General features: G+C 41.4%; 1 protein-coding gene across 7 annotated transcripts in view; it reads left to right on the forward strand.

The window, feature by feature from the left end:
- Positions 1-14,559, forward strand: part of Slc25a26 (solute carrier family 25 member 26) — a 125,477-nt gene that overhangs the window by 102,367 nt on the left and 8,551 nt on the right. For all 7 annotated transcript variants that reach the window (XM_040738172.1, XM_005071183.4, XM_013114186.3 and 4 more), the window contains one exon: positions 12,245-12,314. In XM_040738172.1, coding sequence (XP_040594106.1) covers positions 12,245-12,314 — 70 coding nt within the window. The remainder of the gene's footprint in view (positions 1-12,244; positions 12,315-14,559) is intronic.

Raw genomic sequence — 14,559 nt, forward strand, 5'->3', positions numbered from 1 at the left:
GATGTGTGTGGTGTGTATTTGTGGTGTGTGTGTGTGTATGGTGTGTGAATATTTTTGGTGTGTGTGAATATGTGTATGGTGTAGGAGTATGTATGTGGTATATAATGTGCAGGGTGTGTGTATGTGTGCTTACGTGTATGTGGGTCAGCATGTATTTGAATACACATGCACATGTGTGTTCTTGCATATGGAGGCCCAAAGCTGACATTGGCTTTTTTTCTCAGTTACTCTCCACTTTACATATTGAAGCAGGTTGCTTATTAACCTGGAACTTGCTAATTCTGGCTATCTAACTAGCCAGCTTGCCTCGAGATCCCTGTCTCTGTCTCCCATGTGCTAGGATTATAAGTGGCCACCTTCCTTGCCAAGCTTCCATGTGGGTTATGGATAATCTGAAGTCTGGTTCCCAGGCTTATGTGCCAGATGTCTTCATAGCTCTCAACCTTTTTGAAGTGGCATCTGTGTCCTTAAAACTTAGGACTTTGTAAATGTGAGTTTGTTGGGCCTCACAGCTCTTCATGCCATGCCTCACAGTGGTTTCTCAAGCCCTTCCCCTTTTATTTCCTCTCCCAGAATCCCCTGACTGCCAGAATGTACTTTCATGGATCCAGATGGGCTGCATCTTTCAAAGTGTAGTCAGGCTTCAAAGTGTAGTCAGCTGTCGCTCTGGGCTGTGCAGACTCACCTTCCCCTCCCTGATGCTGTCTCCAGATGCTGTGTAATTGCTGTGTTGCATTGAAGATGTCTCAGAACCAAGCTGAGAGCATTCATATAGTGTAGTTTTCCTCCCCCAGCCACTTTGGTTTCCCCCCCGCCAGCTGCTTGGGCTCTGCCACAGTTGCAGTCCCCAAATAACACACAGGAGGCTATATTAATTATGAAGCTGATGGCCATTTGCTTGTTTTTTTACTGGCTATCTCTGACTTAAGTATTTAATCCCATAATTGTTAATCTAAGTATTTCTCTTATCAAAGAAAAGGTTCAGACCTGTTACTTCTATGGTGGCTACATGATGTCTGTCAGTGTCTCTTTCCCAGAATCCTCCTCAACTCCTAGTCCCACTTAATCTTGCTTCCCTATTGGCCAACAGTGCTTTATTGACATATGCACAGGACTTCCCCATCAAGATAGGGCCAAGGCCCTTCCACTGGCAGACAGATGGCACAGGCAGCCAGTGTGGTGCAGAGAGCCGGTGCATCTTCATGACCCCTGTCCTGGGCCAGACCTTATTCAGTTATAGGACTGCAGATGAGTGCAGTAGAACAGAGGTACAGAGCATACAGAGCACTGAAATGCTCAAGCCAATCGGGAGCCACTACCCTGTGTCCCCAAGGCCTAACACCATAATATATTGCTTCTTCAAAAATACCTTTTCAATGAGAACAGATAGTTCATCTTGAGAAGAACAATTGAAGGGATAGATTGTTGCATTGGGAACCTTAGAGAAGGATCTTTTCTTTTTGGTTTATGCATGCCTTGGGCCAAATTGTGGTGTACACTGTAATTCTAACCCTTAAGATGCTGAGGCAGGAGCATTGTGTGTGTGATGCCCCATTCTGGCTTCCACAGATGTCCACACATCTGTGGTGTCATGTACTCATATATTTTAAAATTCTCCTATGCTACATTTATTCTAGCTCTTTTCCTCCGTCTCGTGTCTAGTCATCATTGCTAGATAGACCACGTGTCACCCTAGTGAGATACTTCCCATCCACCCTCTTCAAGGTAGGACCTTTCATTACTCTGCCTCAGGAGTCATAACACCTGTGTATCCTCGCTGGCATTTCAAGAGCTTCTTCAGTTAGGCACATGCCATCCCTAAACACACTTATCAAAGACATCAGTTGTGGGACGAGCAGGTGCCATGGCAGGCCCTGGTTCCCATGGGAGGCTTACATTACATTAACATCTTATTCCTACCATGCTGAACTCAGAGCTGAGCCTTTCATTAGGCTTAGGTAGGAAAGCCAGGTATGCAGGAGACCTCTGTCATCAAGTCACTGAGGTTTAGATTTAGTGACTATACATATGCATAGCACTTAACTACTGTGCAATAGCACGAGTGTGACAGGTTCATTTGTCCTTACTTTGTAGCTGGGGAAGAGAGAAGGGAGAGAGACAAAGGGAGACAGAGAGAGCATGCCAGCCAACAAGCCTTACTCCCAATCACAGGAGTACTAAGGAGTATCATTGAGATTTGAACTTGTGTCTGACTCTAGCCCTTATGCCCTTCTGCACATGAGCTTGAGTGGTATGTCTTTACTGTGACTTTGCCTTTCATATGCCCCACAGTGAATAAGAGTTAGTCGTACTGTCTCTGCAATTCCTTGAAGTCAGTTCTACGGGACCAGTGGCTATAGGTAAAGGTCACCCCAGCGCCACCTTCTGTATGCATTTGTGTCACATTTCCTACAGCATACTGCTGTGAAGATGAGTGAATACTGTCGTTTGCCTGTTTAGGTTTATTTTCTATATGGTTCTGCCTTTTGCACTGGTGTTGATAGGTATTTGCTAATTATTGAAGGTTAGCATTCTTTCTTGATCAAGTGCCACACAGACTTGTATATACAACTGTGGTATTGGCTGCTTTATTTATAGGTTCCTTTGGAACTGTATTCATGGCCATAAAAATATGTTTTCTTTTCTAAACATATGGGTTTTCTCTTGCTGCATTTAGAAGAAGAGTAAATATGTTATTAAAAGATACGTTGAATGTCCTATAGGAAGGTCAAGCTTAAAAACAATAACAAAAACCAGGAAACAGCAGTTCACAGTGCAGGAAGGAGAACTGCTAATTACTTCCGGATCTATATAGTTTTACATCTGCTACAAGATGCCACAGAATTATATAATAATAACTAAGAAATGAAAACATGAAGTTTGAGGCCAAGCAAAAATAAATCGTCTTACTTGGAAAAGCCTGTGACATCATTCTCTGCTTGCTAGGATAGAATCAAAGTCTTGAAATAAGAAATTGGAGCTAGTACATCCTCATTTCCCTTATAGGTAATTGTGTACAATAGTTACTTGGAAATTTCTCTTGTATTTTATAAGTATCATGGAGAAGCGGTACTGTATTAAAGCTGTTATGTTGACTTATGTTTTCTGTCAAAGGGAAATAAGTTTTTGCTGTTGGTTCTGATGTATTGATTGCTAAATATTTAATACTACCACATCCACTGAAATGTCTATTACATCATTCATAGATGCTCAGTCTTCAGTTTCCCTAGACACTGCTTTGTGAGAATGCGAGAGATTGGTATCCCTGTGGATAGGCCTGCTGACTTGGAACAGTTTGCAGTACAGGCAGGTTGAGACGGTATGGATGAGAGTAAAGTGCACATGTGTGATTATTACCATGCCAATGTCATGCCCTCAAATATGTGTCAGCATGGAGGAAGGAATCTTAAAGTAAGAACAGAGTGGTTCTATTTCCTGATTACTGAGTCAAAGATGCTGTCCTTGCTTGCATCTCTGTTGCTATGATGAACACTGACCAATTCAACATAGGAGAAGAAAGGGTTTATTTCAGCTTATAGTCCATCATTGAGAAGTCATGGTTGAGAGCTCAAGGCAGGGACTGAAACTGTTGTCTGACAGTGGTCCTGGGAGATGTGATTCACCCAAGATATGGGACCCATGGCAGACCAAAGTACGGATGCCAGCAAAGTCCAGTGAGTTTTATTGAGGTTACACACAGGTTTAGATATGCAATGTGCTATGTGTATGCTATATCTTGGCAGGCATCACTAGTTGATTTTATCAAGTTCACGCTCTTGGAAAGCTCACCAGAATGCCATATCATAGAATTCATAATGTGAGACTTACATTCTGTTCCCGTTTGACAGTGTTCTCAGCCAAACTAAGACTTAGGAATTTTGATGGTTGGCGAATTCATGTGTTCCCTCATTCTTTACGCAAGGTAAAATCATCAAGTACTCGGCCTTCAGGTGTTTATTAGGTATTTGCCTGCTTCTTAAAAATGAGGGCCTGCTAGGCTTGTGGCACCCAGAGATGAAGTCCTTTTTATAGATGGTGCTCCTTGAGTGTCCCACAGCTCCAGTCCAGCTGCACAGGGCACTGAGAGCTTTTGGAGGCTGGTGCTCACAAGTGACTGCTTTCTGTGTTTCTGGTGCTCTGTGAGATCTGGGTTTGCCTTTCAGCCTCCCCTTGTTAACTTGGTATCTTTTCTGAAACTTTAGTTTTGATTGTCACATAATGGTCGGGTATGTGCATAGGTTAGTGTGGCATTTGATATGGTACCCGTTATGTAAATGTCAGATTGTCATAAAAATGTCCTTTCCTAGTTCTTTCTTCTAGCTGACCTAGTTTTGTTGTTGTTTTTTTTTTTAAGAGATTGGTCCACCCTGAAACAGAAAGGCAGGTGTTCTTCTGAAGGTGGGAGTATTAAAACAGTCGTGCCATTGGTTGAAGCATCGTGAGCCTCAATATTGATTTGCTTTATTGTAATTATTACTCAGACAGAAATTGAAGTGTGGTTGAGTGAACACTTCTCCCTTCTGCCAAAAAAAGAAAAGCCCAAAATAAACAAAACAAAAAACAAAACTAATACAAAATCAGATGACAGATACAGAAAACTGAGAACTTCCCAATTAGAATAAATATCTCCCCCCCAAAGACCTGTCTACATAATCCAAAAATATGACTGCATGAACAGTAGTCCCTGGTCTTATGAAGCAAGTGTGGTACCATAGCCCCTTCTATATTTTCCCTAGAACAGCACCTTTTTTGTTCATGGCTCCTAGAAATTCTTATTTTTAACCTTCTTCACTAGCTGGAAAGACATATTTGACAGCCTCAGTCAGCCTAAATTCAGTTCTACCCAAAGTGTAGGTCAGCCTGAAGGAGACTGCTGCTTGTACATCCCCCCATAACCTTGTCCAGCCACAACTGCAGCCGAAGTCAGCCAGTGTACTCCGAATGATTCCTAATTAGCATCTGGGTGAGTCCAGTTCTCATTATGCAAACTGTGACTGAGCTGTCCCTGTTAGCCTTCAGTCACCTGGTGATACTGCTGTCTCCTGTTGTGTTTTCTTTTTGGTTTCCAAAGCAGATTTTGAAACCTCCGCCTTACACACAGTGTATGAGCACTTCAAGGATGACTCATCTGACTGAACAGGAGTCATAGGTAGTTCTCTGAACAGCTTTAGGAATGCTTGTGCAAGGCCACACAGTAGTTTGGTCAGCTTTGGTAAGGGAGCATTTCCAGGAAGCGGGCATGCTCTGATCTGCTGTGTAGCAAGTGTATTCACAACTGTGAGTCTCCCAGAACTGATCCCAAGTGCTTTATAGATTTGAAAACCTTCATGTTGTCTTAGTCACAATTAGTTTGGAATTGAGTGGATGACTTTGAAATAACCTATCATGTAGCACGGAAAACACATTGTAAAATTCTATAATCTTACACGATTGGAAGCCATATGAGTCCTTTTGAATAGACAGTTGAACAGGTCCCATGTGAATTTTTTCCAGGTTGGAGCTGAATCACTTCTTTTCAGTTTGTCTTCATCAGCTAGAGTTCATCTGGGTATGTCTGTTGAAGTAAAAACACAAGCTCTTCATGGCATGCTTTAGTGGAAGATAGCTGCCCACACTAGGCCTCCAAGCCATTCCTGATGCTGCCTATTTGTACCCCTTTGTGAATAGTGCTACGGGGGTCTGCCATGCTGGGATGGGGGTGGGGAGCCAGTTTCTCATACTATTCTTCCTCAGATAGGCCTTCAACAGTGACTGAAATAAGGTGGTGGTGCACACCTTTAGTTCAAGACCAGCCTGGTCTAGATATGGAGCTCTAGACAATCAAAGTTATAAAGTAAAACTTTATCTAAAAAAAAAAAACAAAAACAAAACAGTGAAGAATCACTTGGGGGATGAAAGCAATTCAGTCATTTCTATAGCAATGCCACTGAGTTACCACTAGTGGAAAAGAGGTAGGCAAATGTTGTAAGTTGCATACTTTTTAGACAGTAGCAATTCTTGTAAAATCCCATTATATACCTGTAGCTTAGTAGGCTTTCTATTGTCAGTTTTGATCCTTGAAGTATGGATGCTGGCGGAGAGTACGTAGGAACTGTGCTGTTTCTGTAACTTCTCTGTAAACTAAAAGTATTTTAGAATAGATTTGTTTGCATAGCCTATTAGAAATGTTTCCTCCCTATCACTCTATTTTAAGAAAGGTTTACCTAAGGAAAACTGAAGTCATCATAAAATTTCATTTTTATTTAAAGAAAAAAAAGAAACGACATGGAGTTGAGATGAGGATTCAACTCTCTGGGAATACGTGACCCTCTGTGTTTTTAAATTCTTAACGTGAAAGTTGAGACTGCAGCGTCATTTCCTCACGCCCCTTTCTGTCCCTCCCTCACCATCATTCTTCTGCCTTGATGGGAGTGACAGTTACGTGCATGTGGCAGCGGAAATACTTACTCAGGTTGAGACTGTTACAGAAGCTTATTAAATTGTGAGTGTGTGTTCAGAAAGGTCCTTCAGGCAAGAAAACAAAACAACAGAAAAAGCTGTTACAAAGCTCCAGTAATTAGACAGATGTTCTTGGAATGAAACCGTTTTTCTCTACAGCTTGCATGTTGTACTGTACCTCCACTGGAGGTTGTGCTGAGGTAGAGACCAACCTGGAGAAACACACAGATCATCCTGTCTGTTACAAGACATGGCTTTGTGCGGAGCAGGACCAACCATCTGGGTCAGCTGTGTGACCATGGGCAACTTGTTCAGCACTCGTAGCTTCTGTACCCCACCTGTTGTTGTGGTTATACAGGCTTTCCAAAATTAAATAAGATGATCTGGTAATCATCTTTAATGTCTCACTTGGGATGCATCAGTTACGTAGTGAGCTATCCAACAGTATCAGTAGGAATCATGTGATCCATTGCTGGTGCTGTATTTATTTTTGTTCTGTGTCCTGTGTGGTCTGAATGTGTGTAAATATAACCAATATTTAGTCTCTCTGGGTGACTTGCCCTAGTTTTTCCAGTGAGCATTCCATCCTCTTGTCCTTGCAAATACATGGGCTAAGATAAAATTTCAAATATGTTTCTAATTTATATATAATACTTATGAGCACAGTTCTTAATTGTACTTACTTTTAACTCCAAAGTGTAGCATTTGTAAATAGCTCCATCTGTTTAGATTGGTCAGTTTCAATATTATTTTCCCAAGATTTCATATTCAGTTACTCATTTAAAAAAACTCAAACTCAATGAAGCAAATTGCTTTGAATATGGCATAGTATGGGTTCTTTATTTATTTACTTAACCAGACAGCCAAACTGTTTTGTTTTGTGCTTTTTTTTTTGTTTTGTTGTGTGGGTTTTTTTTGTTTTGTTTTTGTTCTTTTGAGTGAGAGTCATCTAATTCCAGGTTGTCCTTAAACTCATAACAGTCTTCTAAGTGCTGGGATTAAAGGAATAAGCCACCTCACATGGGTATTACGGTATCATTGCAGTGGCAACTGTGGTCCCTGTTCTATATACATCTGTTTTGAAGACAATGGCAATCTGTAGGTCTGTATCCAGTTGTTGTATAGGACACACCATATGGTCCCATTCAGATCCTGTTCCATTGCTAGGCTCACTAGTAATTTAAGCTCTTCAAGCCTCAGTTTCCTTGTCTAAAGGATGATAGAATGCTAACAGTTGCAAGCACTTCAGGACTGTGGCGAGGGTCCTACTGTGAGAAGTGTTAGTGGCTGGAGGAATCAGTTGTGCCTGTTGCCGTCAGTCATTATTTACATTGTGTCCTGAGTTTGCTACTGACGTTGGCCCTTGACGTTGTTTTAATTTTTCTGTGGACTTGAGTCTGTTTTTCCTAAAATATTTATTAGTATTCATTAGTATTCATAAAGTGATTCTTTAAATATCTTCTTAGGCTAATTCTGGCCAGGTGAAATGGAAAGTTTATCTATGGGAATTCTATATTTAAGCAGTCTTCAGACATTGGAGTCTGTTTTGATTGTTTCCTTCCCTTGGTAACCAAATCCCCTTTCTTCCTAGAACACAGAAGGCTCCTTTGTGAAGCTTCTCCTCTACTAGCCCCACCCCCATTTAATAACCCTCTTCATATATACATATATATGTGTGTGTGTGCATACATACATACATATGTACATACATACATACATACATACATACATACATACACACATGCATATATCCCTCACTCCCTCATGAATTATCTGAGATGTTTTTCCCTTGAGCTTGCAAGAAACACCTGGTAGGCAATCCCTGAACATTTGTTGCATTCATGAATTACATAGTGTCTTTGACATCTTCTGTGATGTCCTTCATCCCTTGTTTATTCTTTACTGTTGCTGTAAATCAAATTTGTGAGCAGTGGTTTAAGTGTGTGGAATAATGTCCTCTTTAGTAGATGTCAGAAGATTAAGAATAGACAATGACCTCTCCTTACTCAGAAACATGGATCGTGTCTACATTTGTCCAGTCAGTGTGTTAAGTGAGTGATGGCATTAAGGGCTGGAGTATAACTCCATAATAGAATCCATGCTTAGCATGAGCAGGGCAGGCAGCCAGGCAGCCAGGCAGCCAGGCAGGCCTGTAATCTACCAACTTCTCTTCTGTAGAGCTACAGACTTTAGAAACAGACTTGTACCAAAGTTTCTTAAAACTTATTTGTCTTCTTCATAAGCTGGGTTAAAAGCCTATAGATTTAGTAATATTTAGTAATATTTAGTAAATATTCTTTCAGAATTACTCTTCCTCATAGGGCTGGGAAGAAATGAGACCTCACACAGTAGCATGTATCTTATTTGTTATTCTGTGTTAAAAGCCAAAACTTGACAAGGTCAGTAGGACCATGCGAATCTTGATTTATTTTTATGGCATCATCAAAACTTTAGCAATCTGTAGCCCTTCCAGAGGGAGTTGTCAGTAGGAAAATAAATACCCATAATGGGAGATGGATGCTGAGTCAACTGTTCTTATTTCACATGTGCTCTGTTTGGGTATTTCCCCAGAGCAACACTACTTCTGTATCATTATACTATTCTAAACATTTAAAATAAGTTATTCAGGAGCTCTTTTGGTCACATGTGTGGCCATTATTTCAGGTGAAATAAGATGTTCTGAATAGAAAGGATGTAGGCCTGACTTTAGTTGTGAGGAAAGTTGATGGTGTCTACACAGGAGCCAGGCTGAACCACGGGGTGGCCAATGTTGCAGAACACAAATTAGATAAAATCATTTTATTGATAATCAGTTTCTATTAAATTTACAGGTTCATATTTACCCTTCACATAGCTCCATGACATGTGGAGTATTTAAAAATAAACCTGATAGAACCACGGCCAAAGCCTATGAAGCTCTAGCCCAGGGTGTGGAGACATTGTAGGAAGCCTGAGTGAGGGGGGAGGTGCTTATTATGGTGACTTAGCCCTCGTAGGCTTGTGTATTTGAATACTTCATCCCCAGTTGGAACTGTTTGGGAAGGTTTAGGAGGTATGACCTTGTTGGAGGAGGTGTGTCACTAGGGGTAGGCTTTGAGGTTTCAAAAAGGCCATTCCCATTTAGTCGGGCTTGTGAGTCAGCTGTAAGCTCTAAGCTATTGCCCCAGTGTCTCTTCACAACGATAGAAAAGTAAATGCTTATGATGCAAAAGTGAGACAAAAGTCAGTGTTGTTAATGTGTCCATTCTACCCCCAAGCAACCCATGGGCTCATGCAGTCTGGAGGAGCGCTCAGCAGGGTGTGCTGTGGAAATTGGTCCTCTGATGTAAAAAATCACATGAAAATGTGAAGAGCCTTGGAAAAGTCAGAACAACTTAAAAAAAGAACCAGTTTGGGAAACTGAAACTACTGAATTCCAGATTTCATTAAAACCTGTGATAGTCTACAGAATTAGCATCTGTAGATGAGGACCAACTAGCCAGTTGATTTTTGGATAAGGGATTTCACTGAAGAAAGAACTGTGTTTTTCAAGTACTAGATCCAGTGGGTGCTTCTCCATCACTGAAACAGGGTGAAAGAGTACCAGCCCCACCTCTGTACCTTAACAAATTAACTCAAAGGTAAAGATGTAAAATCTTTAAAATTCTTTCTGAACATTTGGTAGAAAAATTCTTTGCACCATTGAAACAGGCAAAATCCAGGCTCCAAGGTAAATGCCAGTGATCTCAGTGTTGAGCAGGCAGTGCCAAGAAGATTATAGCAGGTTCAAGACCTGGTCTTTGTGGTGAGTTCAGGTCAGCTTGAACTGCAGAGTGAGATCCTGTCTCAAGCAAAATCAAGTAAATATCCTCCATCTATAATATAAATACTATGATTATCTTAAAAATAACTTGAACTTAATCAAAATGTAATGTTCATTTGAAATGCACTGTCCAGAGAATGGAACGATAAATCACAGATTAGGGAAAAGTATCTGCAAATGACTTGTATTCATAATATATTGAGATCTTTGACACATCTTTAATTTAGATAGTAGACAAGCCAATGAAATACACAAATATTTGAAAATTCATAGATGGCAAATATGAATGTAAAGAGAAGATCACCATCATTAAAACCATGGTAAAGGAACCAGAGAGATGACACGGTAGTTGAGAGTATGTACTGTTGTTGGAGAGGACCTAGACTTGGTTCCTGGCACCCATGTCGAGTGGCTCACAACTACCTGTAAACTCCAGCTCCAGGGCATCTGATGTCATTTGACCTATGTGGGCACCTGTACTCATGTGCCCATACCATCCCCTCCAGGACACACACACATATTATATACAGAATTCGAAATCTAAAGGCAAACAAAGCAAGAATATAATGAAACAGTACTGCACACTCACATGGATGTGAACACTTAGAAATTCTGGCAGCCAAGCTTGGGAAGGACGTGGAAAGATCAGGACTGGTGGGCATGTAAAATGTGCAGCCACTTTTGGAAAACAGCTTGGCAGCTTTACAGAGTTAAACATCCCCCCTATCTCTGACCGAGCAACTTCCTTCTAAGTTACTAGTTATTTCCTAAGCAGAAGGGAAGACATTTTCCATATAAAGGTCTGTTTGCAAATGTTCATGTGGGTTTATCAGTAACATCCCCAAACTAGAAAAACAAATGATCATACACTTGTATGCTGAATTATTGCTCACCAACAAGAAGGGAATGAAGTTTTGATAGCTGTAATGTGGTTGAAACAACAGAATAGTTATGAGGTAAGGCATATAAAAGAAAATTAATAAAATTAAATTTGTATAAAATCCTAGAATAGGCAAACTAGTCAGTAGTGACAGGAGTACCAGGTTGTGTAGAGGTGGGGCTCAGAAGAGAAGTCCCAAAGGGATGCAGAACTTTGGACTCATAAGTAAGTCTGTGGTCTCAGTTGTAGCAGTGATAGTGTGTGTGTGTGTGTGTGTGTGTGTGTGTGTGTGTGTGTGTGTGTGTCTCCACCCAGACTTATCAAATTGTACATTTTAAATACATGTAGTTTATTAGATGCTACCCCAGTAAAGCCAAGGAAATGATTATTGTACAAAGCCTCAGAAGCCTTGTTAGAATAGGCTGCAACTCCTAGGGTTGTTGAGAAGACCACAGACCTCAAAAGATGAGAGACCAGGCTAAGCATTGTGCAGATGCAATGGTATCTTCTACCAGACAGTAAGCAAAGGACTGTGTCTGCCACGTTCCCCCAACTTACACTTGCTGTGGGTGTTTGTATGATCCCCAGCTTATTATGTGAACAGCACAAACACGTTTTCACCAAATTTAAATTAATGCCAGATATGGTGGTACATACCTGTAGTCCTAGCACTGAGGAGACTGGAGTTGGATGACCTTGTCTCAAAGCATGCCCCCTCCATTAAAGTACCACTCAGGTAGCAGGTAGCATCTCTCAAAGGTGAGGTATGGATACGGATTTTTAAAAGAACCAAGGAATTTGGCATACACTGTTCTGGAATAATTATGCTTAGTGTTATATAGGAAATACACAATATTTCATTCTCATAAATTTATTTTCTTTAATTTGTATAAAGTCTTCCTTGAAAATGCTTCCTTTGAGAGTTATAATGTGGCTGTCACCCTTACTTCTTTGACTAATTTTAGAATGCAGTTAAGTCCTTGGGAAAATCACTTATGTCATCATTGAAGAATTCTACCAAAATAGCTTCTAACTTAAGTTCCCATCACAAGCTAAGCCCACAGCAGGTTCTGCTAAACTCAAAGATGGAATAACTTGTATTTTTTTTTTCTCTTTGCACGCAGGCGCTCTGGTCGTGGCGACGGGGTCACATGGTGGACTCTTGGCAGTCAGCAGTCTGCGGAGCTTTTGCAGGTGCAGGGGATTATACTATCCTGGGAAAGGCAAAGTGGGGGTGTGTGAAAGCGTTAGCTGTGCAGATGAACATTCTTGAGGAATTCCACACTGTTTAGATGGACAGAGAGAGTCTGGCTATTTGTGAAAAGAAATTATCTTGGGGAGGGGGACCTGCTAAAGAGGTGTCTGCTTGAATGACAACCAATTTGTTTTTTGACAAATTTCCCTTTTCTTTTTATCTATATTAAAGGCTCACTCGGGCTCTTGGATTATTTTAAAGATGATTTATAAACCCCGCTGTATGGGGGGGGGGGGGGGTGGGCGGCTGTGCAGCTGTCTGCTGGGAGCGATGCTGCGGGCCATCCGAGATTCACAGTCCGTGTGACATGTTTGACAATGCAGGAGATTAATTAGCATCAGGAGAGCAGGGGCCACTCCACAGCTAACTGCAGGCGGAACTGCACTGGGTGGGAAATGTGGCCTTGTGAACATCTGGGCATCTTAGAGACAGCAAAGCAAGAGCAGCCTGTCAGTGTACCGTATCATACCATCCCTCCGTCACTAACTGCTGCTTCCAGGAATGTAATAAACGCTACCTTCAAAAGCCAAAGGGAAAGGGCTGATTTGTCGTTATAAATACAGGTCAATTAGAATTATAGTTGCAATAAAAGTAGAACTTGGCCAGAGAATTACAGTGTTTACATGCAGTGCTGGCAAATGGATGGTCAGGTAGGTTGGAGGTCTGCAGCTTTGGGGAAATTGGTTCTTTTCCAAATATCTGTAAGAGTTGTTGGATTTTATTTGTTTTCATGAAGTGGTTGGGAAAACATTTTATAGGCTCATTTGTCAACAGTTTAAACCCATATAAGTTGTGGAAGTAGCCACCAGAAATTAGAAGCCCATACAGATCAGGGAGGGTAATGGCTTCCATACCTGCATCATTGGAGGTGGGGTTAAAGGAGGGGGGTCTTGATTCATTTTCCAGAGGTCAGGATTAAGTGTGCATTTTTTGTTGACTGTCTTCTTGGTTGGGGCAGAGGTGTTGGGGGTGGAACACTGAGTAAACATTATGGAAATGTAGTCGCCCTGAACAAGAAAAGCCACTTCCTGGAGTTGAATGCTCTAAAAGTTACCTGCCTTCAAGTAAGAAATAAGCATGTTCTGGTATATCCCTAGTGGTGGTTTGAATAGGAATGCCCCCACCCCCAGCCTCATGTGTTTGAATACTCGGCCCTTAGAGTGACACTATAAGAGTGGCACTATTAAGTGTGACCTTGTTGGAGGGAGTGTGTCACTGTGTAGGAGTAGGCTTTGAGGTCTCATATGCTCAAGCTATGCCCAGTGTGGCACACAGTCTCCTTCTGCTACCTGCAGATGGAAATATAGAACTCTCAGCTCCTTCTCCTGCACCATGATGATAATGAACTAAACCTCTGAACTATAAGCCAGCCCCAATTAAATGTTTTCCTTTATAAGAGTTGCCATGGTCATGGTGTCTCTTCACAGCAGTAGAAACCCTAAGACATCCCTCAAATCATGCTAGAGCTTTACATGCAAACATATGGATACTGCGTATTTGGAAATTTGTTCTCTATACAGTCCTCTTTGCTGAGGAATGTTCTGCATGGCACTGACATTTGTCAAAGGAGGGAAAGGAGGACCAGTTCTGTCACACATGCGGCATGTGATCGGAACCCACTGTCCAGGCCTTTCAGATGGCAGTGATTCACAGAGGATGCTGTGGTGCTGAGCCAGGAGATGTGCCCAGGGCCTAGGCTGGACTTTCTGTCTGGCAAGTGGCTGAATCTCTGGCTTAAACCCCGTTCCTGGAGGAGACCTTGAACTTTTTGAGCACCCGTTTCCTGACCTGTAGCTTAAAAATAATCACTCCTCCCTCAATGGATCCCATGATATGTGCATTGGTCCTTGGTGATCTGTAAAACTGACTGCTATAGGGAGTCATTACTCTTCCAGAAGAAAAAGCAACACCCCAAAAGGAAAGTTGTCCCTATAATAATACCTCATCTCTTGGATGGGACTGGAAGATACCATGATCTGAAGTCACTGCACAGCGTACATAGTTTCTTATTGCAGCCTGTCGATTTTCTGTCCACTCATCTCATGGTTTTCAGTGAGGTTCTGCTAAGTGAAGGAGTTTAAGGCCTATGGGGGAGATGCATTGTTAACATCATACATTAATAGAAAAGAAATACATTTCTTGTTTATATTTCTTTTTCTTTGGAAATTTTGCCTGGTACAAATA

Source organism: Mesocricetus auratus, unplaced genomic scaffold (genome assembly GCF_017639785.1).
Source record: "Mesocricetus auratus isolate SY011 unplaced genomic scaffold, BCM_Maur_2.0 Super-Scaffold_100676, whole genome shotgun sequence".
NCBI classification, from domain to species: domain Eukaryota; kingdom Metazoa; phylum Chordata; class Mammalia; order Rodentia; family Cricetidae; genus Mesocricetus; species Mesocricetus auratus.